General features: G+C 50.5%; 1 protein-coding gene across 4 annotated transcripts in view; it reads right to left on the bottom strand.

The window, feature by feature from the left end:
• The window catches only part of ZHX2 (zinc fingers and homeoboxes 2), a 154831-nt gene that overhangs the window by 5363 nt on the left and 122927 nt on the right, over window positions 1-26541 (bottom strand). For 3 of the 4 annotated variants that reach the window (XM_036108338.2, XM_036108336.2, XM_036108337.2), the window contains exon 3: window positions 7114-9862. In XM_036108338.2, the coding sequence (XP_035964231.2) occupies window positions 7117-9633 (2517 nt within the window). In that variant the 5' untranslated portion in view covers window positions 9634-9862 and the 3' untranslated portion in view covers window positions 7114-7116. Of the gene's footprint in view, window positions 1-6213; window positions 6394-7113; window positions 9863-26541 lie in introns of all 4 variants that reach the window. The other variant, XR_013447711.1, reaches the window with a different exon arrangement.

The raw sequence follows: 26541 nt of genomic DNA on the forward strand, positions 1-26541 counted from the left end.
TGCTTAGCGGGGAGTCTCCTTCTCCCTCTCCTGCTCCCCCTGCTTGTGCTCTCTCTCCCACTGTATCTCGCTCTGTCAAATAAATAAATAAAATCTTTAAAAAAAAAAAAACAAAACACCCAATGGCATGAGCTTGTACAAGTGGGGCCCCAACTGAAAAAGTCAACTTGGAAAGGCAGGAAGCAGTTGGCCAAGGTCGTCTCCATATAGAAGAGTCAATTCAGAGTAGGCAGCTGAGCATTGCTGATGCTAATGCCCCCTCCCTGCCACCCCGATTAGGGGATTTCACCTGTATTGTTTCATTTAATCTTGACAGCAACAGACAACTCTATTAGTGCTATGGACTGAATTATGTCCCCTCCCCGACCATTCATCTGTTGAAGCCCAATCCCCAATATGACTGTATTGGGAGATGGGCCTTCAAGGTGATTATGGTTAAATGAGGTCATGGGGGTGGGGCCCTAGTGTCCTTATAAGGAGTGCACATGCACAGAGGAAGGACCAGGAGAGCACACAGAGATAAGGTAGCCGCCTGCAAGCCAAGGAGAGAGGCCTCACCAGCCACCAACCCTGCTGGCACCTGGATCTTGAGCTTTCAGTCCCCAGAAGAAGGGTGAGGAAATAAATCTATGTTGTTTAAGCCACTCAGTCTGTGGTCTTCTGTTCTGGCAGCCCTAGTTGGCTAATATCATAAGTGTTAAGGTTATAGAAACTTACTCATAAGAGAATAAAGTAATGGGCATGTGGATGCTCTAGAATTTTCCACCATCCATCCTCCATTTACCACTAGGGCAGAAAGGTCTGAACACCCGGATCTCTGCAACATGACTTTCCTTTCACTCCTTCCTGGAGTATCTCAGCGTGCCTCAACCTTTCTGTACAGGATCATGCACGCAGAATCATGTAGAGTCTTCTTTACTGGTGAGGCAGAGGAATTTCAAGGGAAATTTGGGTTATACATGAGTCCCCCTAGCACTCTGGCTTTTAACCCCGGTATGTCTATGAAGTGTGAACTCAGGCAAATCACAGCCACAATGGCTACCTTTTAGGTCCCCTGATGTCTTAAGTTCCCTCTGGCCTCAGGGCCTTTTTTTTTTTTTTTTTTTTTTAAAGATTTTATTTATTTATTTGACAGAGAGAGAGACAGTGAGAGCAGGAACACAAGCAGGAGGAGTGGGAGAGGGAGAAGCAGGCCTCCCGCTGAGCAGGGAGCCCGATGTGGGACTCGATCCCAGGACCCTGGGATCATGACCTGAGCCGAAGGCAGACGCTTAACGACCGAGCCACCCAGGCGCCCTGGCCTCAGGGCCTTTGAGTATGCTGTATCTTCTGCCTGGAACGCTGGCCCCCTCCTCTCTGCTCAGCCAGCAAGTACTTGACTTTTTGGATTTCATTTATTAGCTCTCCAGAGAAAACTCCCCCAACCACTTAAATCAAATCTAATTCCCCTATTCCATATTCTCACAGGCTATGTACCTTTCCTTCAAAAAACTGGTCAGCATGGCAGTCTTTCCTTTTTGTTTGCTTAAAGCTTCATTCCTCACTAGACTGTGGGCTCCATGAGGACAGGGACGTGCTGGGCACCACAGCCCCCAGGGTCTGGCAAATACCACAAATACCTGGTGCACGAAGGAGCCAAGTCACTTACGATGGATGCCTCTGGACCAGTGACTTCCTCTCCCTGGGGCCCGCATCCTTCCTCTGACACATGAGGGAACTTAGACTTCATGGTTCCTAAGTTGCTACAAGCTTCCCAAAGCACAGTGAGAGTTCCTAACGTGAGAAGCTCCAGAATTAGGTAAATGGAAGTGGTCACATTTAACTCTCCATTAGGCGCCGGGGCAGCGAGGCTAATGTGTAGTCCCTGAGAAGCATCACCCAGTAAATACCCAGTGAGGGGTTCTCCAGCAGACCTTTTCCTTCAGCTGCTCACACACACATGGAAAGCAAACTGTCCCCAGCTTCTCTATTCTGCCTGCCATCAGCCAATGGGGTTACTGACTGATGGAAAACAGTGAGGAGGAGCAAAGGATTGAAATACCAGATTCCAGACAATTGAGAGCCAACTATGTTTGTTAATTCTCAGGGTGGTTCAATACACTGCTATTACGCATCCACTCTGAATCAGGCACTGGGGACTCAGAGATTAATGGGATATGGTCCCTGTGTTCAAGGGTCTGGTGGAGGAGAGACAGGGAAACAGATAATTACATTTTCATCCATCCATCCATCCTTCCATCCATCCATCCATCCTTCCACCCATCCACTCATTCAAATATCTGTATTTAGACAGCTAATCTGAACAGATATGAGGGCACACATATCCTGGATCCTAAATTGTAGACAGGATACAACACTTGGTAGCCTTGAATTTTTGAAGCCTTGAATCCTAAATTATAGCCAGGATGCAACACTTGGTAGCCTTGAATTTTTGAAGCAAGCTGAACTATAGAAAATATTTTTCTGGCATTTCACAAACTTTATCTCTTCTCCATTCTCCAAAGCCACCCCTAATCATGAGTTGGAAATTGTCACAAATCGGGAGGTAGCAGAGTTGGTGAATGAGTACTTGTGTATTAGTTTTTGTGTGTAGTATTAAGAAATGGCCAAGTCCTGTTGGTCCGGCCGGAGCACACTGGTGCTGCCCCTGTGGCTGGGTCAGGCGCTGGCCTGACAGACAAGAGATGGCCTTCAGCCTCCACCAGCTGCGAGCTGGGGAACCCAGGGCAAGTCTCTCTGAGCCTCAGTTTTGCCCTCTGCAAAATGGGAAGAAAGCCACACCTACCTCCACGGGGGATGAAGTGAAGTTTAAATGATTTACTGGATGTGCTTAGAAGAATCCCAAGCACATGGCACAGACCAGTAAATAGAAACTCTTAGTAGTAGGAGTACTGGGATGTTCCATCTGGCCAAACATCGAGGCATATGTCTGGCCATGTGTGGCTCAAGTATTCTGACTCATTTTTCGGAAAGGAGGAATTTACTGTTCAGCCTCTCACCAGGACAGGTCTCTCAATGGATGGCTCGATAATTAGACCCAGAGGTAGAATCAAGACAACACAATTCAAGGTTTGGAATGGACTCCTTATCTTTCTGTCTAACCTCAAGGCTGAGGGAGCCCGGCCTGAGTCGGACGCTGTCATAAGCCTTGGGAAGCTTTAGCAGAGGGGATGTTTAACTCCAACCGAGGGGGAAACCCAGGCGTCTGCTCTCAGGGGCTCACCCAAGTTCATCCTCTCGCTCTCTCTCTCGTATATACGTCCCATAACACCTTTTCTGAAGCCAAAACTGTGCATTATTTTCAGGATTACTGTATGTGTAACAACTGAACTCAACTGCAGCTTCCTAAATAAATATGTGTTTAAATAAAGGCATCACTGAATATTTATGAATTTCAAGAGACCCATGTGTTCAGTTCATAAAAGCTGTGAAGTAATTTGGAGGGATTCCTTCCAAGTTGAAAGGTTCCTTTAAGGGGTGCCTCTGTCCAGGATGCCACCCCCAGTGTGGATGGCAGACTGTCTCTCCACATGGTGGCACCTCGGAAATATCAGGAAGCCAAGTAGGGATGTCAGATGTCACCAGGTGTCGAGCAGATCTTAGCATCTTGTTTAGGAACATTTTTCAGCTCATGCTTGTGGCGTTTACCATAAAGAAACGTAAAAGGGGGTTTCTGGGTGTTCCTGATTTTTTTTTGCGGGGGAGAGAGGGGAAGAAAGCAGCTAGTTCCTTCATCTCCGAATTGTCTAATGTTCAATGGTCGATTCTAAACACCCTAGGTATTCCCCACCTCCCAACCCCACTGCTGGGGGGTCAGCCAGAAATGGGGAATTTCCATCAAAAATAGAGAGCCAGAGACAGCTGTAGGAGCCAGGGCTCTGGGGTGGAGCCAAGGGGCTGGGAGTATGGGGTAAGCTCCTTGGTTTCTGAGCCTCAGTTTCTGGGTTTATAAAAATCTAGAGGGGCGCCTGGGTGGCTCGGTTGAGTGTCTGACTCTTGATTTTGGCTCGGGTCATGATCTCAGGGTCGTAGGATCGAGCCCATAAATCTTAAAAAAGAAAAAATATCTAGAGAAGCTTACCTGTCAGCATCACTAGGAGCACTGAGTGAGACCATCTGTGGCCAGAGCACTTAGCCCCGCCTCGGATCCTCAGGAGGCCTTGGACCGCTCCCTTCCATCCTTCTGCCCTTCCCTCCAAAGCTCCTCTCTATGGTTCTAGCATTATGTCCCCTCTTTGTGTTTCTCTCGGGCCTTAGGTCAGGGGCCACACAGTGACAGCCAACATAGGTGGGCATTTTCAGCTGTTGGTGGTGGTACAGCTTGGGGGAGAAGGCATGGGGACAGGTGGCCACAGGGGCGTCCGTCTAGAGGCCTCCCTCTAGACAACCCCCACTCAGGGATGGGGATCTGGAAGTGCCACCCGAGCTCACTCTGGGAGACAGGGACACTTAGCATTCTCATATTCAAACTCGCAACACGACTGGTTCGGAATAGCTTTGCCTGCTGGGGAAAACCATCGTCTTTTCTTCCAGTTGCCCTTTCCCATCGTCCCGAGCCCCACACTCAGGTTGCTGGCTATGCCCCAACTCTCTTGGCTCCTCAACTGTACCATTCCTTCTCTGCCTTGTCTGCTGCTTCCACATGAACCACTCTTCCTTGTTGGTGCCTGGTTAACTCCTTCCCCTCAGCTAGCCCGAGACAGATGTCCCTTCCTCCAGGCAGCCTGCCCTGACCTCAGCCTGGGTGCCCCTCCTGAGTGCTCCCGTGCACAGCTGTGCACGTCCCCATCACCCCATGGATCACCCCGGCCAGTAAAGGAAAGAGCAACTTCCTCTCTCCTCGGCCTGACTGAGCTCCGTGTGAGTGAGGACTCTCATCTGTCTTCTTCATCCCGTTAACCTGGTGCTTAGCACAGAGCCTGGCGCACAGTAGGAGTGCAGAATGGATTTGCTGAATTGAACTGAGCCCTATTGTCTGCTCCACGGCAGGAGGAAAAAGCAATCACGTAGACTTCCGTCAGGCACTGGAAAAGGTCAAGGACAAGGCAGACAAGGAGCTTTCAGGAGATTCTGACTCGACAAAAAAAAATCGCTCCCTCATTTCAACAAGGAAGATATGAGTGGGGCTGGTAGTGTTTCAAAAGAAGGCAGGACAATAGCCAGAGGGAGGAACCAGGGTAGCCAGATGGTGGGGGGCAGTGGGTACTCTCGGTGGCCTCCGCAGCCTTTAGCCCCCTCCTATCACCAGCCCGTCCCCGCTGTGCTGCATCCTCACCTGTAACCCATGACCGCTCCCCTGAAAAGTCGGGGTGCGGGGGCAGCGGGGAAGAAGACTTGCTGGCATCTGCAATTGGCTGTCCCTTAAATCGCTCTTTCACTAGCTGATAGAACTGGCTAAAACAGGGTTTCCAGAAGACTTTATTTTGTTGCCAGGCACCTTATCTTACTACAAAATAAATGAGTCGATGAGTGGCTGACCAAAGTTGTCCGAACTCATTAATAAAGAGGTATGGTAATTTCCAGGGCTCCCTTGGGAACCTTTGCAATCATTCTGGAGGTTCTTACCTTTATTTTATTATTTGAAAAGATGACGCGGGGGGCGGGAGGCGGGGTCCCCTTCTGTTGCCTTTTAAGTGACCTCTGGAGAAGCCCATCCGGGCAGATTGTAAATCGCACATCTTCCTCCTGGTTCCAAGCTGCCCTTGGAACGTTTCGGCTTTGGCCAAGGTGATCTCTGCCTCCTGCACCCCTCTCCCCGCTGCCCCCTCTACTCTAAACCCACCACCAAGCAGGCGGCTGGGCTTTTAGGCCTTGACGTGCGCAGACCTCTCGTGAAAGCACAAACACCAGGGCTTGGGTGGCATGTCCCATCATGTGGATGACATGGCCATTAGTAACCATGGTAACCTCCCTTCCCAGGCTTTTGTGGCTCCACAGGCCTCATTTACATCAGTCTCTTCCAGATTTGAAGGGGTTCCAGGGACCCAATCAGCACAATTAGGAGCTGGGTTACTTAGTGAGATCCGTGCCTTCCTTTAGCCATGCCAAGGCAAATACCCAGACCTGTCAGGTTAAAAGAAACAACCCCAAATCTCTAGCCAGTAAACTTGGTTAATTACTCTTAAAAATCCCAAAAGGAAAGAAAATGAAAAAAAAAAAAAAAAAAAGGAAAGAAAAAGGAAAAGACCCATCCTTTTCGTGCTTGTTTCTTACAGCAGTGAACACAAAGCAGGCGAAGGATTTCTCCGGGCTACAACTGCGTCTAGACGTCCGAACGGACAGGCCCCGGAGGGTGGTGTCCAAAACAGGCCACTGGCGGCAGCATCGTCACCCCTCAGCCTTGCAGATGGGGACACAGGATCTGCCAGCCCCTCGTGAGTCCCTACAAGGAAACTGAAGGAGCCCATAAAAGTCTGCTTTTCGCTCCCTTTCCTGCTTCTGTTCTCGAGAGGACCTGCACCTCCGCCCTATGCACGCCTTAGTGTATGTCCTCCTTGTAAGGGGCAAGGAGTTAATGATTTCTCTGGAGTCTTCCAGCACAACAGGTAACATCCCAGGAATGACCAGGCGAGGCCGGCAGGTGCATCTGCCTATTCCAGACCACTGGCGCTAGACATCTTACATCAAGACCCTCTGGGCTCCAGGGAATGAGAGACTTAGGAGGACACCTGCGCCCTGTCCTTGTTCTGACCAGTTCCTGGGTGCCTGAGAGGCCACATGCACTAGACCACAATCGTTAATAAAAACCCCAGACCCCAAGCAAAGACGGGACTCATGCTCCTTTCCTTTCTGAGTCTCCCGGACCCTCCCTCCTTCTTTATCTGCTCTCTCTCTATACGTTCAGCAGACTCTGCTCTGGCATCCTGCTGGCTCGCACCTGCGTGCCATCCTACGTGAAGCCAACGACCCTCTTGACTGGTCCAGCAGGACCCCCTCCGGGTCTTTCGACCCGGCCTGCTGGCATCACTATTTTTCTTCCTTTTAAAAACAAGACCCCATCATCTGTGTCAACATCTCTGTCCCCTACAACCTCTATTGACCCTGGCAATAAAAAGAAAGAAAAGCAGCATGCTCCCCTCGTTCCCTGGGTGGAGAGCAGGTGGAGTTAGTTACCTGTTAGGCCTGGCCGGCCTCGGCAGGGATGCTGTCGGAGTCCGAGCCGGCCAGTTCTGCGGTGCCTTCGGCTGCGGTCTGACTCCAGCTGTCGGATCTGTCTGAGACGGCGTCCTCCTCTCCGACCGTGACCTCCACCCAATCCACAACGCCCGACTCCTCGTTCTCGTCGCTGCCCGGGCCGTCCCCGCCACTGCCCTCTGACCTGTCCGAGGTGGCTTCTGGAGGCTTGGCCGGCGCCCCATCTTTTGCTTGCTCGTTGCTCACTTTCACCCTGGGTACCAACTTCTCCAAGTCCTCTTCGCAGAGCTTTTTGGGGTCCTTGTAATGTGGCTGAGCCACCTCGCTCCCGTTCTTCGGGCTCTCGGCGGTGCCGGCCCTCGCGGCTCTCCTCTGCGAGGCATCGTAACCGTGCTCGCCGGCCAGGTGCTGGTGCTGGGACTGCTCCATCCACTTTAAGGTCCCGGTTTTTAGCAAGCATCTGTTCTCCTTGAACCAACGCACAATTTCAGTTCGGACCAGGCCGGTCTTGGCTGCTAACTGGTCATACTCCTGGGGGGTAGGCCACTGGGTTCTTGCAAACGTGCTCCTCAGGAGATGTACCTGTTCTTGGCTCTTTGTAATTGCTGGTGAAGGGCTGGGCAGAGCACCGGCTAGCTGGGCCCCAGAGAGCTGGTCGAGCCGAGACAGAGCACCGTTGGGGGCCACCACGTCTTGGGCTTTTTTGCCAGCCCCCATGGAATCCAAGACAGCTTGCTCCATGCTGTCCCGAAGCTTCCGTCTCTCCGAGAACCAGGATTCAATCTCTCTCCTGCTCAGTTTCGTGTCCACCCTTAGCCTATCCAGTTCTACTTGGGTCGGGAAGGAGCTTTTCAGAAAGCTGTCTTCCAGGATTTTAACCTGACCCTGGGTTTTTTCTTTGAATTTCTGTGGGGCAAAGTCTGGGTATGCGTGGTACGTGCGGCCGTGTCGGGAGGCTGCGATGGCCAGCTGGTCTTTGGCAAGGGATTCGCTGGTGATGTGGACGATGCCCCTTTGACACCGGTACCGGTGGTCGCTGAACCACTTCTTGATCTCACTCCTGGCAAGGCCGGTCACCTCGATGAGCCGATAGACCTCCGCATCGTCAGGGAACTGGCTCTGGAGAAAGCTCGCCTTGAGATGTGCGATCTGCTCCTTTGTCTTCTTACGGTCGCTGGCCGGGGTCAGCGAAGGGTTGGCCACCTTGGGTGGGGGCTCTGGCACCTGAGCGACATGTGGACGCTTGGGCTCAGAGGCAGCTTGGGGAGTCACTAAAGGTCTCTTTTGGCCGTGGTTGGTCACTCCGGCCACGGCAAGCGTGATGGGGGAGCAGGAGACGGTTGTTGACCCGCTCGTCACCTGAGTCAGCACCAGGCTGGTCTGGCCGAGAATCTGGCATGGCAGCGCTGTCTGGAGGATGGGCTGTGACATCTTTGTGGGCGCCAACTGGGCTGGCAGCACGGTGATCGTCGGGGGTACCGACTGGATGGTGCCATTAAACATCTTTTTCCGGGCCTCCTCCACCTCCTCTGGGGACCAGCTGATGCCGTGCTTTAAGCGCTGTGTGGCAAACCAGATTCTGATGTGCTCCTCTGGGTGTTTGGAAGCCGCGGTTAGCCAGGACAACTCAGCCTGTGTTGGGTAAGGGAACTTGTTGAAGGAGTTGATCATAGTGGCATTCGTGTCCAGGGCGGAGTTGTATTTGGTAGTATTCAGCGGGACGGGGACCTTGGGGACAAGGTTGATATTTGGTGGGAGCTGGACAGAAGGCATGACGTGCCCTAGCGTGTCCTGGAGGAGCTCCACGCCTCCGAGTCTCGAGAGGATCTCAGCCGCGTCGGTCACCAGGCGGGCCGTCCCCTCCACGTGGTTCTCGGGGGTGGCCTCCTCGGGCTTCTTGGGCACCTTCTTGGCATCAGCTTTTGGTTTCCCTGGCTTCATGATGGGGGTCTTACTCACGGAGATCCCAGGATCGCTGTCACCGCTCGCCGGGCCGCTGGTGGCGATGGACACGACGTGGTTGGTGGCTTCGATGGACTGCTCTAAGACAGTCTGATTATTGCGCTTGATCAACTTCAGCTTGAAGTTGGTCTCCCCGGGATGGAACTTGGAGTTGTGGTCAGACAAGGAGTCGTACTTTTTGGTTGTGAAGTTACATTCGGCACACACGTAGAGGGGGTTCAGAATCACGTTGGGGTGCTGCATGTCGACGTGCTCCGTGAACTCGTTCAGGTTCTGCGTGGAGTAGGGGCAGTATTTGCATTCATAACCACCTTGGAGTTTTTTGGATTGGTTTTCCCCTGTAGATTTCACCTCTATCACTTCATTTTCTTTGGAAGAGTTTTCGGGTTCCACTGTCCAACTGTCCTTGGCTGCTTCAGGCTGCGGCGTGCTGATTCCTTTCTCTTTGGCCCTGTCTCCTTCCTCGGGCACATCCTGTTCTACTACTTGCGGTGTCCGAACCATGCATGGGGTGGTGGATTTTCGCTTGCTCGCCATGCTGCCTGTCTGCGTGCAATAGCTTAATTTGGGGGGGTGGGTGGGCAGGTAGGAAAGGGGCAGTGCAATTTTTGGAACAACTAAGATAAAAGGCTTTGGGCTTTTATTCCCCCACCAATGGCTTTGGCTTCCCTTGAATGCTGAACTCTAATGTTCGAGTGTTGAGAATGATCTCAGCACAGAATACTGTTACTGCGCCATCGGCCATACACAAGAGGCAGCATCATACCTGTGGGATAAGAACAAAGACAGGGTCGGTGTTTTTCCACAAGGTGGGAGAAACTAGCATTTCTTTCTAACCCACCCCAACTGGCCCCCCAAACAAAGCAAACACCTAGGTAAGGACAGACGGTGAGAGTGGGGCACATGAAAATGAAATATCATATTCTTCTCTTCCTTTCTCTGGAAACAGCAGTGGGAACTGGCCTAGAGCAAGCAAACGAGGGTGCAGGTCACTCGTTCATGTTTAGAGGCAAACATACAGAAAAGCAACAAAGGCGCTGAGCGGTGGGTGGGCTGGTGGAGGGGATATCGAAGACGAGACGTCACTGGGCTCTCAAGCTACTTAAACTGATGCTACATCAGAAGCAAGACGCGTACCTGGGGCCAGCAAGTGGTGTTTACACGGGCATTAGAAAATGGGTATCAACGTTTGATTCTTATCATAAGAGTAAAATCACCAGTAGAGAAAATCCAGAAAACGCTTTGAAGTATAAAGGAGAAAAAAATCACCCCAAATAGTTCCTTCCTTTCACTCATTGAAAGGTTCCTGGTTTCTATAAATATTGAGCAAAATAATGATTAAAAAAAATGGCTGCGTGGTATTATCTTGTAGGGATAGACCACATGTGATGTATTTAGCCATTCAACTTTGTTGGATATTTATTTCCAGTTTTTGGTTCTTCTCAACGAAATTATAGTCAACACCCGGAGTCCTTATTTCTGACAACTACCTTTGGATGAACGCTTAGATATAGAAGCACTGGGTCAGAGTTTGTGCACTTGAAGTTCTCTTGACTCATACAGCCAACTTTTGCACCAGCCAACCTTTGCCTTGGCAGTGAACGAGAATGCCCGACTTACCACTCTACCTACATGAAATATCACCGTGAAAAAGCCTTGCCAATTAGATGCTTAATCTAAGCTTCAGCTTCAATCTTAATATGCCTTTGTGTTTTCCTTGATTGCTAATCAGGTTGAACTGTTTTCAGAGATTTACTTGCCATGTGTGTTCTTTCTTTTTGAATTGCTTATTTTTGCCATTTTTATCTTGTGATGCTCAGTGGTTTTATTATTAATTTACAAGAGTTCTCTCCAGATTAAGAGTATCAGTACTTCATTATATTTGTTGCAAAATGTTTCTAGTCTATCATTTACCTTCTACTTTTGTATATGGTGTTTTTCTTGTTTTACATGTAAAAATTTTAAGTTTTAGGCAGCAAATTTACCAACCTTTTTCTTTTGTGACCCCTTTCATTGTGATTTTATATGTAGAAAGTGATTTCCGATTATAAGAAACAAACTGCTGGTTACCAGAGAGGGGAGGATTTGGGGTGCACACGAAATAGGTAAAGGGTAATGATTAAGAGGTACAAATTTTCACTTATAAAAAAATAAGTCCTGGGGATGTAATGTACAGCATAGGGAATATAGTCAGTGATACTGTAATAACTCTGTATGGTGACAGATGGTAACTAGACTTATCGTGGGGACCATTTCATAATGACAAGAAAACATGGAATCGCTACAATGAGCATCTGAAACTAACAGGGTATTATATGTCAATTTTTTTTTTAAAGATTTTATTTATTTATTTGACAGAAAGACAGCGAGAGAGGGAACACAAGCAGGGGGAGCGGGAGAGGGAGAAGCAGGCTTCCCGCAGAGCAAGGAGCCCGATGCGGGGCTCGATCCCAGGACCCTGAGATCATGACCTGAGCCAAAGGCAGATGCTTAACAACTGAGCCACCCAGGCGCCCCTATTATATGTCAATTTTACTTCAACAGAAATAATAAATAAAAATCACTTGCACATTAAAAGAAGAAAGTGTCTTCTTTGATAGCTGAGACATATTATTCTATGTTTTCTTAGAGTGGTTTAGCTTTATTTTTTACATTTAACTCATCTGGAATTGAATTGATCTTGGGTTAAGCTGTAAGATACAATTCTAACCATTTTCTTGAAAGTTACCAATTATCTCATAGCATGTATTGTGTTATCTTTTCTCACTAATTTGTGAAATCATTTTTGTCATACATTAAATTTTTATATATACTAGGGCGTTTCTGGGTCATCTATTCTGTGCCTCTTATCTAGCTATTGGGACCCATACTTATGCCTCACTTAATTTTTTTTTTATAGAGTATGTTTTATGCATCCACTGTGACAAACAGTATGGAGGTTCCTGAAAAAAATAAATACAGCTACCACATGACTCCCCCCCTGCAAAAAAGAGTATGTTTTAACATCTGGTCGAGTGAATTCCTCCATATCACTCTTCTTTTGCAAAACATTTCTGGGTTCTTTTGATCACTTATTTACCTAAATCAATTCTCATAAATCAGAATCATCTGCAAAATAAAATCCTGTTGGAATTTTGATTGGAATTGCATTAAACAAATATTAATTTGGGAGTATAGGAACAATTTGCTTAATAGGAGTAGGGTATGTTAAGAGAACGCAAACTGGGGAACTAGCCTTGTTGAGCGTCTAGATGCATGGGCTGATACAGAGGGGCCCTTTCATGGTGTGGTTAAAGGAGAAGGGAGCTGGGTTTTCAAACACGTATAGCTGACATCCAGGGAGAAGGGGAATGGCTTGGGTTTGGGAGTCCCACTGAAGAGAGTGGTCAATGCAGAAGTGAAGACTTATTTTTATGAGCAACTCTGTGGGACTCTGCCCATACCCACCTGCCTAGGGGCTCAGGTGACAAAGCTGAGCAGGACTCAGGGAGGGGCATTTCCCCTTGTGAACCCAGGGCCCAGCCATTCTAAGGAGGAGCCCTGGAATTTCCATGCTGGGCAATGTCATCAGCAGTGGGCGAGGATCCCTTAGGGCACTGGTGAGGAGAGGACGTGGGCACAGCAGAGCAGAGGGGACCATGTCTTTTTGCTGAGCACACCCAAATCAACATCTTTAGCCTCCACATTCCTGCTGATCAGACTCTCATTCCCCCCTCCGCCATTCACTGCCTCCTCCAGAGTTTCTCATCTGTCAATGGCTCTACCATTGCTCATTCTGGCTAAAAACCTCCTTGTGTCACCCCAGTGAATCCATCCGCAATCCTGTGGATGCTGTCTTCGGAATAAATCTAGTACTAGCCCACTTGGCACCACTTCCCCTTCTCCCTGCCTTGTCTCAGCTACCATCACCTCCTGCCTGGAATCCTGCGGCAGCCTCCCATGGGTCTCTTGCCTCCCCCTCCAGAGCTGAGGGATGTTTTAAGATAAAAATCAGTTCACGTCACCTTTCTGCATGAAGCCCTTTCTTGGTGCCCGAATAACAGCTGCAAACCCATGCTTCCTGATCCCTCTCGAGCATCCCCCTCCGGCTGCTGGAACAGGTGCATCCTTTCCATCTCAGGGCCTCTGCTGGAACGTCCCACCCCAGAGCCCCTCAGTGCTCACGGCTCCATTCGAAAGTCATCCTGCCACAGAGAGGCCTTTCCCGACCGCCACCCCACCGAAATTAATGCCTCCCCCCATCACTCTTTTTCCTTACGCTCCTTTGCTTTCTTCATAGCACTTTCCAATATTTAAGATTTACTCATACATTTTGTGGTTAAAGGAGGGAGGGGAGAGTATTTACCTACTCATTGATTTCTTCTGTTAGAACTGTGCTTTCAATACACCAGCCACTAGCCACATGCGGTTCTTTGAATTTAAATTAATGAAATTAAAATTAAAAATCAGTTCCTCAGTCACACTGGCCACTTTTCAAGTGCTCAAGAGCAACGTGTGGCTGGTGGCTATTGTATTAAACAGCGCAGGCTGTTTCTATCCTTGAGGGACCTTCTACTAGACGGTGCTATTTTAGATGTAAACTCCACAGATGCAGAAACTTTTCACTGTGGTTTCCCCAGAGCCTAGAACCATACCTGGCGCATAGTATGCTTTCTATAAACGTTGTCTGGAAAATTAACTGCAGGACGCTACCTCGTGGGAACTGTAGCTGATGTGGGGTGAGGAGGCACAGCAAAATCTCAGTACTGCGTATGCACATGCGTGCGCACCCTTACGTGTGTGCACCTGTATGTGCGTGTGTTGGGGCTCATATGAGTGGAGGAACTCTGTAAGGGGAAGGGGGTTCTAAAGTTCCATAGAGGGTGCTATTGACATAGTGGAAGGTGGCTAAATTTGCACACACTAGCCAAGAGACTTGGGCATTTGAAATACAATTTTTTAAGAAATACTTTCTAAATTTATTTTAGAGAGAGAGAGAGAGCATGAGAGGGAGATGCAGGCTCCCCGATGAGCAGAGAGCCCAACGCGGGACTCAATCTCAGGACCCCAAGATCATGACCCAAGCCGAAGGCAGAGCCTCCACAGACTGAGCCCCCCAGGTGCCCTGACATACAATTTTTAAGAGAAGGAGCAAAAGGAGACTTTTGTCCTGCAGAACAAAGAAATCGGGCAGGAATGGGTGCAGGGGAGAAGAGAATTTTCTAACAGAAACTCCCCAATATGTAGGATGATTTAAATCTGTTGACAAATGAGGCCCAGAAGCGAACCAAATTGTGGTAAAACATCCCAGAACTTCTCAATGTTCCAAAAACTGCATTTCAGAATAAACAGTATCTTCTAATATTCATTGGGCAACCAGGAGTCCAAACTGCAGCAGATCACAAAGAAGGAAAGATGAAGGAAGAGAAGCAAGGAGTGGAGGCAGGGCTCGGAACACATCGAGCCTTTGAAGAATCCATCTCTCAGGGTCCCCGCGATGGAGCTGCCAGAACCACTGCCCTTGGAAGAATAATCCTGGCACGACGAGGGGGTGAGCATCTACAGAAGAGCAGCACGTGGGGCCTGTGAGCCATGGCGAGGTCGGGACCAGCGCCGTGAAGCCTGGTGCTCGCGGGCGTGGAGGCTACGTGTTGCCAGCCATCTTCAGATTCAGATGTATACCGGGCAGAATTGGCAAAAGTAAACAAATGAACGAAGGAAAGAGTGAATGAATGAATGAACGAATGAATGAAATGCCTGTTAAAACTCCCACGCAGCCCCTTCCATGTGGGGAGGCGGGGGCGAGTATCCCAGCAGACCCGCCCTGCATGGCCAGTCTCACCCTGTCCAGCTTCCCATGGATCTGACCCGGGTGCAGGCACATTTTGTGCTGACTTGCAAACACCCCACTTACGGGCAGCACCCAGCTGTTTGCTGGCTGCCCCAGCCCCGGTGCCAAGGGCCCGGCAGTGGGAAGCCTCAGAAGCGATCCCTGCCTTGGGGTGGGGGGTGCCTGAGTAGGTTAGGACCAAGCACATTTGTGATGAAGATCCTGGGGCCCTGAAGGAGAGGAGAGGTGAGAAATCTCCTTCACTTGTGACTACTCTGTGCAGCACGTCCGTCTTTCCAGCCGTCCCAGCCCTCACGGCACCATGGAGACAGAGCGCAACAAGTTCATGGTTCGTGGCAAGGGAGCCCAAGTACCAAACACAGACCCTTGCCTCCTCTGCATGTTTTTGACATGCACTAGGTTTTCCTTGTATCCACTGCGGCATTTATCACGCACCACAGAGAAACCCAACGAGGAATGAGCAATGACAAGACCTCGGAACAAATAATATATAATGGAAACGGCGAGCCTCTACAGACCATTACGAAGAGGGCCTTCCTTCACCAGCGGGTGCTTCCTCCATCCTCAGCCTCCGTGTTGCGGATGGAATGCAATTCGATCAGACCCCTGTGCATGGCGTTTGGGTGTGGGCTGGGCCCTGTGGATGTGGGGGCAGGAGGATGAAGAAAGCCGCGCTCTTGTCCTCGAGAAGCTCATAGCTGGAGTATCAGTCAGCCAGGGCTGCCATACGTAACAAGCACCCCAGACCCCAGAGCAGGCGGCTTCCACAACAGGAATATTTCTTTCACAGTTGTGGGGGCTGCAAGTCCAAGACTGAAGTGTCTGCAGGGTTGGTTTCTCCCGAAGCCTCTGTCCTTGGCTTGTGGATGGCCCCCTTCCCACTGTGTCCTCACACGTCCTTCCTTCTGCATGTGTCTAGCTCCTGATCTCCCCAGAAGGACACCGGTCATACTGGACTAGGGCTCATCCCAAGGCCTTCCTCACCTTTTTGTTTTATTTTTTTTAAAGATTTTATTTATTTATTTGAGCAAGAGAGAGCACAAGCAGGGGAGGGGAGGGGCAGTCAGGGAGAAGCAGGCTGCCTGCTGAGAAGGAGCCCGATGTGGAGCTCGATCCCAGGACCCTGAGATCATGACCTGAGCCGAAGGCAGACGTTTAACCTCTGAGCCACCCAGGTGCCCCTCTCCTCACCTCTTTAAAAACCCTATCTGCAAATCCAGTCCCACTCTCAGGGGTAGGACTGTAACACATGAATTTGGCAGGGTGGGGCGGGCGGGGGGGTAGGGGGGAGACCCGATTCAGCCCCTAACAGCCAGGCAGGGCAGTGCCACCCGAACACGAAAGTGATCTGTTCATGTAGTCAACCAATACTGAGCACGGGGAGTGCAGATGCCCCCAGCATACATGAGAGAACCGACGGGAATCTCCGCTCTGGCAGAGCTCCCGTTCACGGGCATAAACAGGCAGAAGCCCGACAGCTGATAAGCACCATGGAGAAGAGTCAAGCAGTGACGAGATGGGGTGCAGAGTGGGGCGACCTGTGACTCTAAGCAGGGAGCTCAGGGACTCCCTCCCCGAGAAGGCCGTCAGGGGACCGTCTGGACGCTGCACAGACAAGAAGGAGAAAGAGTTGATGAAACACGGAGCAGGTGGTGCCTCATTCCGTCGGACAGGGTGGGAGGAAGGCAAAAGGCTTCCCAGAGGAGGTTATCTTGTTCTAGAAATAAAACGACCATGACTCTGATTCACTGAAACTCTCCTCACTATGTGGAGGAGTCCTCACAACAGCTCTGCCAAGCAGTTGTTACGAGCCTCAATGTACGGAAGAGCGGACCCAGGCCAGGGGGGCCGAGTGCCTTGCCCAAGGTCATGTGGCGAGTCCATGGCAGGGCTAGGATTTGAACAAAGTCAGTCCAGGCTGAACCCTGTGCTCTTGGCACACGACGCAGCCTCCGCTGGTTAAGCAGGGCTCCGAGGGTGGAGTAGGATCCCAGCGTAGAGAGAAAGGGGAGGGGGACCCCAATCAGAGGAGCAAACTCCCAGGCGGAGGAGGCAGCCCACGAGCAAGGACATATGTGAGGAATGACGGGACTGAGGTCAAAAGGGCAGGCCGTGAGGCTGGAAGCTGGGACGAGGCTGGCTGGTCAGCGTGGGCCTCGACTGTGAAGGGCCTTGAAGGCCACGGTAAGGAGCTGCCATTTCATTCCGCCGGCAACAGAGTCATGGGAGTGGCAGGCTCTTGGAGATGCGTTTGTGGGGGGGGGGCGGGGCTGGCAGGAAGGGAAGGTAGGAACCCCCAAACCAAGCGGATGAGCACTAATCTGAACTAACTCCAAATTAAACAGCGAGGCTGCAGGCGGCCAGAGACACTCCTCTGTCCATCCTGACGTTTGTTCGTTAGGCATACGTTGAGGGCTCTTCGCTTTTCATCTGGAACTTTCTCCCATTCAGTCTGGACCTCCTTCCCCATGGCTGGATGATTCGGGTCTGAATGGTAAGACCAATTCTCCCTCACTCGTTTTCCCAATAACAATGACAGCTAACATTCACTGAAGTCTTGGTATATGTCAAGTGTTAAGTGTTTCACTTTTCAAAGACCCTCTGTAGACACAGAAGCTCAGAGAGGTTAAGGAGCGTGGCCGAGGTCACGCAGCCTGGAGCAGCAGAGCTGGGATACAAGCTTTACGGGGATCTTGTTAAAATACAGGTCCTGATTCAGGAAGTCTGGGGTGGGACTGAGATTCTGCCAGCCCCCTGGGGAGGACGGCGCTGCAGAGGTAGACCACACGGAGCAGCAAGGCTCTGGAAGCCTCCCCAAGGACGCACTTGCCCACGGTCATCCCTCCTCCCCCCTCCTTGCCAGAGACAGGGTGGCGGCAGTTCCTGACCTCGCCCTACAAGTGGCCTGTGGCCCTCAGGGGAAGTAAAGATGGGTCAAACCATCAGACCAGCCTCTGGAAACTCTGTCTCAAGGTGGCTGACACACAGCCTGGCTGTCAGATGCAAGAAATGTCCAGGCTCCTGATCTCCCTAGGAAGGCATGTGGGGGGCAGGTGCAGAGTCAGACCGCAGAGACCCCTGTGGCTGGGGGTCTCCAGCCCGAGGCAGAGCAGAGGTCAGAGCCGGCTGAGGAGCCCGCGCCCCTTGGGCCTCCCAGGCTGACGTCACCCCCCACCCCCCACCCCGGGGAGCACATGGGCCGCTCTCAAGGAATCGGACCTCCGGGCTTTGGTGGGGACGCCACTTCTCATTTCAGGGCTTTTCACTGGGGCTGTCAGAGGAAATAACAGGGCTGTCTCTGGGCTTTCAAAGGAAGCATCTTGTCAAGACATCAAAGCCAAAGAAGATGCTTTTAGCTTTGCTGGGTCTTCTGACAGAGCTGTTAACAGACTCCACCTCAGTTCCTAAGGGTAGACCTTGTGTGTGTGTGTGCGCATGTGTGTGATTGTTCCTCTGTGGTCTAAAGTCACAACACCTCCCCACCTGTCCACTGCCCCAGAAGAAGGGATTCGGAAGGGTCAGTGCCCTGTGGCGGTGATGGGGGGCAGGTGGGGCAGAGAGAGGAACTGGATGCGGGGTCTTGGGCTTTGCTCTGCGTGCCTGACTGCCCAGCGCACTCCTCATGTGTCTCCATCCTTGCTCCATTTCTCTCATCTGTTAAGTGGGAATTGCCTTTGAAATGTCACTGGTGACCCTGAGTTAGTTCCTGAGTGTTACTGATTTCTCCCCAGCGTACTTAAATCTAAACTTGAATTTTGCGGGGGGTGGACCCTACAATGTGGCTCCCAAACCATCAGATACCACCTGGGGTGCTTTGCAAAATTCCCCTTCCCGAGGCCACCCCCCCCCCCCCCCCCCCGCCATGCAGACTTATTAAACCCAAACCACCAGAAGCAAGCCTAGGAATCTTTACTTCTCACAGCCGCGGGGCGGGGTGGGGGGGCAGCCGCGGGGGCTGATGTGCCACCAGGTTCAGTGGCCTGGGCAGGCACACGTCACCTGGCCTCTGCTAACTCAGAAGCAGGCGGGTGGGGGCCAGCTCCACGCCGTGAAGACGGGAGATGTTTCTCACCGCACTCCGGGTCGGTCTGGAGTAGAATGGCGTGCCCCCAAGGGCAATGACAATTCAGAGGACATTGCAGAAGTGAGGAAAGAACTGTTATTTAAAACGGCGATGCTGGAAAAGAAGGAACAGAACGACAGGTGCTCGGTAATGTAGCGTAAGACCGCTTTAGACACAACAGTCCATAGCAGCAGAGCTGGTGGCTGGGGGCAAGGAACCCTTTTTTTAAGATTTATTTTATTTTAGAAAGACAGAGAGGGAGAGGGACAGTGTGGGGGAGGGGCAGAGGGAGAGAATCTTAAGCAGACTCCGTGCTGAGCACAGAGCCTGATGTGGGGCTCGGTCTCACGACCCTGAGATCATGACCTGAGCTGAAATCAAGAGTCGGATACTCAACCGACTGAGCCCCCAGGGGCCCTGGAGGTGAACTTTAAGATGCTACATCTTGTGTTTTTATGGCTCAGTTGCTCAGCTGGACAAATTTTTTTTTTTTTTTTTTTAAGGAAAGGAGTTTGCTGATGTGGTTAAGCATGGGCAGGATGGTGTAACAAGATGCTGTTTCCATGCATAATCTCTGTCATCCCCATGACACCAGCACGTGGCCACGATGCTCATTTCACAGATGAGGAAACAGGCCCAGAGAGGTAACCGGCTTGCTGGAGTTCTGGTTCCACACCCACTCCATGGCCCCCGGAACACACAGCTGTTCACCGTGAACCATTCCATTTCCTGACACTGAGTCTATAAATTAGATTTCTCACAAATTCTGAGTGGCTTTCTCCCTCTGGGAGCATTCAGAGGAATAAGATTTTAATTGAATTGTAATGTCTTTTTCCACTTGTTACTTTGAGATGCTCTCTTATTAGGTAGAAGAAAGCTTGCATGGCATCCTCTGGCCAAGCCAGTTCCAGGGGATGAAATGAACTTTGTGGCAGCCCCATGCAGCCTCCCCCGCCATTAGCGTCACCATGCATTTAGGCAACACAGGGCTCTGAGTGGGGGCTGTTCTCCTGCTAGCAGTGGGGTAGGAGTGGTGACCCAAGCCGGGGGGGTGGCGGGCAAAGAAAGCCAGCTATGCCTGGGCCTATGTGAGCCCGGAGCCCAGAATGTACTCGTTTACTCAGAAACAACAGATTCCACAGCTCGTTCGCTGAGGACCTGGCCTCCCGCGGCCTTTCTCCCCCTCAGTACTTGTCACTAGGGCCCGCCTGGATTGTGGAAAGGGACACGGGCTGGAGCCAGCTCTCCCCTGGTTTCAATCCCAGTTCTGCCACTTACTAATGGAGGTGTCCCTCCTTCTCTGGCCACAGCCAGGATACCCACCTCACAGGCCGCAAACCCACATGCAGCCTGGAGTACTCCAAATGCAGAGCACTATTCGCCAGGCCAGCCTCAGTTTCCACATCTATAAAATGGGGGGATTCTCCACCTGCAGGACGGGGCTGAATGAGAACCTTTAACACTGGCCTGTTCTGGTTCTCCAAATAGGCGACCAAATAGGTGGCAAAGTGAGGTTAAGCAGTATGGTTACAGTTTGTTCTGCCTCCCCCCCCCCACCTCCCCACTGTGTACCCTCCACACCTGACCTTAAGCCCTACATCCCCGTCTCAGCTGCCAACCCTGGGGACGGTGCTGTGCACTCGTACTAGCTCGGCTCATCCGAGTCGTGCCGCTCTGAGATCTTCTTACTCATGTTTTGTTCATGCCCATAGAAATTTCTATGGCAACTGTGCCAATATTTTTAATTTTCCTAACTTTGCCTGTCTATTTTAGATTTTGCCTTCTATCTTGTGAGACGATCAAGTCACAAGACAAAGGTCGCCTTCTTCCCCATCTCCACACTTATCTCTTTTCTCTCCACCTCGGAGGAGGTAGCAGGTCTCCCCCCGACAGGCTAACTCCTCCACCTGGCCTGCTGCTCCGCAGGGACTAGCCCAGCACTCATCGGGGTGCATCCTCTCCTTTCCCCGAATCCCCTTCCCTCTGGGTGAGGAACACCTCAGGTTCCCATTTCCCTAAAAGAGTAAACAAAGCAAAACAAAAGTGAAAAGCAACATCCAATTTCCCAAAGCTGCTCAATTCTGCCCTGGTTGACACTTTTTTTTTTTTTTTTTAGATTTTATTTATTTATTTGAGAGAGAGAGAGAGAGAGAGAAGCATGCGTGTGCCCAAGTGTGAGAAGGGAGAGGGAGAGAATCTCAGGGAGACTCCATGCTGAGCTTGAGCCCAACACAGGGCTGGGAGACCCACACGGGGCGCAGAGCCCAATGTTGGTGTGGAGCCCAATGCGGGCCTCGATCTCATGATCCTGAGCCGAAATCAAGAGTCAGACACTCAACCAACTGAGCCCCCCTAGGGGCCCCCACACATTATTGTACCAGCTTTCTATGGCAGAGGTTAGGAGCTCAGGCCCCGAGTGAAGGAGACCTGCTTTCTACCTCTGCTTCTTGTCCCTGGGTGAGCCTGGACACGTTACGTCAATTTGCTAAAGCCTCAGCCTTTCTGTTTGTAATGTGGGCATGACGATGGTCCCCACGTCAAAGGGTTGCCGAGAGTATCCAGGGAGCTATGTGGGCACTACGTTTGTCTCTGGGTCCCTGACGTGATGGGCTCTGAGCTTGCAACACAGCGCACTGTTGTTGACACTAGGCCACCACCAAACGTCTCAAAGGAAGTTTGAGATGACAGTGGCTCATACGAATACAAATACGAATCCGAATATGAATCCCTCTTCGTATTGCCCTGTTCACCCCTCACCTTGGCGTGTTCTGTCCTCCCTGCTCTGCTGATGCTTTTCTCTCAAACTGCCAAATCTGTGCCCCCTCCCGGCCTCCGTGGGGCAAACTGCCTTCCCCCCGGTTCCTCCATCCCAAAGCTCTACACTCGTCCTTGCAGAGAGCTAGCTCCCGAACAGCCTCTCCAGCCCCAGCCCCTCTCAGCAGAGCCCCAGCCCTCCCACTCCGACTGCCGGCTGACAGTGACGCTGAGCTGTGTGCACACAGCCGGGAGCGGCCATTCTCCACTGAAACCTGATTTTTTTTTTTTTAAAAACAAGGCCAAGATGGTCCATGAAAACCAAGGAAAATAATACATAAATTAAAAAGCCAATGAGAGGCGCCAGGGTGGCTCAGTCAGTTCAAGTGTCTGACTTGTGATTTCAGCTCAGGTCATGATCTCAGGGTCGTGAGACTGAGCCCCGGGTAGGGCTCTGCACTCAGTGGGGAGTCTACTTCTCTCCCTCTGCCCCTCCCCCTGCTCTCTCTCTCTCTCTCTCCAAAATAAATAAATCTTAAACAAAACAAAACAAAACAAAACAAAACAAACCCAGATGGTCCTTTCCTGGTCAGTTGGAAAACAGACTACTTAGTTACCCCACCTGGACGGTATCTGAAGGGGAAATTCGGCAGAGGCTGGGATGGATGGCCTTTGAGGGTCTTCCAAGTGTGTATTCTGTGCATCTATGACCATTGCTGAGAGTCTCACGGGCACCCCAAATTTAACACTTCTAGAACCATGTGGATCCCTTGCCTCCCACCCCTGATCTTTCTGCGATGCTCCTTACTCCAAATAAAAGTCCCATAATCTTCTCAGTCATTCAGACTGGAAACCTGGATTCCCCCACCCCACAATTTATTAAGCACCACCTCTTCCTGACTCTGCTTTCACCAGGCCTCCCAAACCCCCATCCCTCAGTGCCAGGTCAAGTTCTCCGCACGCCCTCCCTCCCTTGGCAGCCGTGTCTTGGCCTGGCCTCTGGGCTTCACCTGTTGGTGGCCGGCCCCTCCTGTCCAACGGGCTTTCCCTCCTCCTCTGGCAGTGGCAGAGCAGCTCTTTGCAGAGAAAGGCCCCTGCCCACTCTTGGTCCACATGGGACCTTGGGCGGTGGGCACGTGGCTTGGTTCTGAGCACTCAGAACGTCGCGTTCTCCAGCAATGACGAGTGACTCAGGAATGGGCTCGTGATCCGAGCCGAGCGGTCAGAACCAGTGCGGTTCCCTCTGCCAGTTCTTTCAGAACCACTGGGGTGGTGGTGGGGAATGTGCTCCTTTGCGGTGGAGTTACCGAACCAACTGGATGCAAGCGCAGGATTGCTAGCGGCCTTCTTGCCACCCGAGGGGGAGCATGCCTGAGAGCGGGGCCGAGCGCTGAGCTGAGATGTGCAGACAGTGAGTCCTGAAAACAGCCCGCCGAATGCCAACATACTTCTGTCAAGTTGACGGGGTTTTCTGTCACCTGTAATTGAAAACATCTCGACAGCCAGAGTTTCAGGCCAACCTCCTCACTGCCACCGTTCCTTTCTAAAACAGCAATTCTCAGTCTTTTCCTGCCATGATAGACAGGCTAGGTGACATGTCCATTTGCAACACTCTCTCATTCTGGTTGTGATGGCTATTATTCCACACCATTCCCTCTCACTTAAGAAAGAATCTCAGGATGTGAGCGGGAGGGATGTGCTTAGAGGGTTAGCCTTGCATCCTTGCTAATCAAGAAAAGTCAGTCATTCACAAATGTCGATGCTTTATTTCTAGAAATGCATTTCTTGCCGCTATATACCTCACAACAGATGCCACGACTGAACACCCTGTTTCTACACACGAATCTGACCACAGCATCCTTGTCTTGAAAACCTCCTGAGGAGCAGTGGGAGCTGGTGGTGAGGGGTGCTTTTCACCACCACCCAGTTCCATCTGGACACCCCATTCCCATCCTCAAACATTCCTGGTATTTTAAAAGGGAAACATAGCAGAGGACCTATTTTTTAGAAATAGAAACATGGGCCTTGGAAAAGAGAACACAACTCCTACATTTGTTCATTTCATTCATTCATTCATTCACTCATGTCTACTACATCCCCAACAATCCCAGACACTGCTTTAGATACTCAGGAAATGAGACAAAAGATTCCTGCTCTCAAGGTGTCTCTGATCAAGATCCGAGGGGGAGACAGAAGATAAATGGAAAACAACTTATAGATTGTGCTGAGTGCTCTGCAGAGTTTTGAAAAATAATGTGTTGGTGACTGAACAGCCCCGTCAGTGAGATAAGCAGGGGACGCCTCTTCGAGGAGCTGAGTCCTGGGCCTAGGACTCTCTCTACTGAGAACGAGTGGCCTTGACCCGATAGTACGAATCAGCGACAACAGAGGAGCAGACTCACTGACCGTTGGGGACATTCTGTGTTCGTTGCAAAGGAATTTTCAAGTGATTCAGTTATTATTTAAAAATTCTATTCTCCCCAATGACACTTTTTTGAAAGGCTTTGAAAAGGTTCATTGAAAAGTACAACTTTTCACTCACCCACCTGAAAACGAAACTCTTCAATGGTTTTATAATAGAAGAAAGTTCTTTTCCTTACTTAGGACCTGTGAGGGAATAGTTGGACATGAGATAAGTTGAGAGCTCCAAACAGCTCTGAAAAAGTTTTAGAGGAGGGGTGGTGTCATCTGGGAGTCTAGATAAAAGATTAGAAAAAAATTGTAGTCTCTAGGAATTGTTTTTATAAAGTGGATTAAAAACCGAAACTATAGCATACAGTTTTTTTTTTTTAAGTAGTTAAAAGGAAGCATTGTCTTGATGATTTACAAATAAAGACTTTTTGCACCCAAATACCATACTCTGCCTTTTTTTTTTTTTTTTTTAGAGAGAGACAGAGCAAGTGGGGGTGGGGAGGGGGAGAGGGAGCGAGAGGGAGCGAGAGAATTTTAAACAAGCTCCATGCTCAGCATGGAGCCTGACATGGGGCTTGATCTCACAACCCTGTGATCATGACCTGGGCTGAAATCAAGAGTTGGATGCTTAACCGACTGAGCCACCCAGGCACCCCTCCCCCCACACTCTGCTTTTAATGAAAGAAGCCAAAGACTAAAGACCAGAATCAAGAAAGTCCACAGGGCGTCAAAATTGGAAGGCTCTCAGAGGTGACCTAAGCTTGTCCATTAGGTAAGGCGAACCATGAGATGTGGGGAGGGACAGCATGCAAGTGTGGACAGAGGACACAGAATCTTGTCCTTCACCATCATTATAAGACTTCAAGTGGCCTCTCTCCCGGGGCAGGTGGGTGAAATGTCTCTCAAAGGCCGTTGTGTTGGGGTGATGGGTTCTGTCGGGTGGCTGTCTGTCCTCAGCATCACGGTGGGGTCAAGGAGTTTTGAGCTGGGAAGCCAGTAAAGCAGAGTGAGTCAGTCCACTGGCTTTGGAATTAGAACAGACTGGGGTTCGAAGTGAGGCCCCAGCCAACTCTTACCAGTTATATGACATTGGCAAGATATTTCACAAGATCTGGTTACTTTATCTATAAATCTGGAGCTAATGCCTACCTCATAGGGTTGTTAGGATGCCATAAACAGTGTAATGCTTATAAAGACCCCATCGTGACGCCAGGTCCCAGTAAATGCTCAATAAATGGTAGCAATGTTGATGATGAAGTGATGTATTATAAACCAGAAATTATTATGGTAGAAAGAGTATGTCAAAGGCAAGGTGAATCTGATCCCCTGGAGGGGCTCACGGGAGCTCCGATACAAGCCAGCACAATCAGGAAATTGTTTTTGTGTTGGCCTGGGTCTCATATCACAAATCTATCACACTGTACCATCTTATTTCATCCCTTTCTCTGAGCAATACTCTCGTAAAAAAGAAAAAAAAAGCAACAAGATTAAGACACATGTTGAAACAAAGCGGCTTCATTATTACTGCGGTTAATTCCTGGTGCTATCACCCTCTCCAAGGCAAAGCGTGCTTTTGTCTGGGTAGAAAGAATCCTAACAGCCACCACCACACAGCAGCACACACCCCCACACCCTGCAAACATGGCAAAGCAGGGCTGGGAGCCGAGGGATGGGTTTCTGAAAGCAAGAAAAAAAAAAAAAAATCTTGCTGAGACAGAAAGAAACAGGAATCAATTTTGGTTTTATGCGTCACATACACAAATAAATAAGGTGCTATCAAATGTTTAAGATGGGCCTGCTCTGATTTACAATCCATCAAATGCTGCTATCAAAACATTTAGAGAGGCTGTGAGACCACAGGGATTCATCATATCGACAATTCCCGGGGTAACCTTTTCATTTCCCTCCTTGTGGCTGAGGCGTGCACACTCCATCTTCCTGGAGCCGGGACACGAGCGAGATTTCTCTGTTCCCCAGGCATGGATCAGGGAGAGACGGGGCTTTTCAGTAGTCCCTCCGATTCTTCTCTCAGATCCCTCTCCCCATCCTATCCCCCACTCCTGTCTCCAGCCCCTCAGCCATTCCTTTGCATCCCCAAACCCACAGCTTTCTCTTGAACCTCTTTCATCTCTACCTCGAAGAGACATCCCTTCATCTCAAAGCCTGGGATACAGGCTGGAGATTTACTCTTGCTCTCTGATAGAATGTCCTCCACAAAGCCATTCATCCAAGCCAGTCTCATCCCAGACAAAAACCACATGGGTTTAAACTGCATCCAAGGGCTATGGTTCTGCGTCTCTTTGCACAGGACTCAGGGTGTAGGAGGTTGGATCATGGCCCCCAAAGATATCCAGGTCCCAATCCCTGGAACCTGCGAATGGGACCC

The sequence above is a fragment of the Halichoerus grypus genome, chromosome 5 (genome assembly GCF_964656455.1).
Source record: "Halichoerus grypus chromosome 5, mHalGry1.hap1.1, whole genome shotgun sequence".
NCBI classification, from domain to species: domain Eukaryota; kingdom Metazoa; phylum Chordata; class Mammalia; order Carnivora; family Phocidae; genus Halichoerus; species Halichoerus grypus.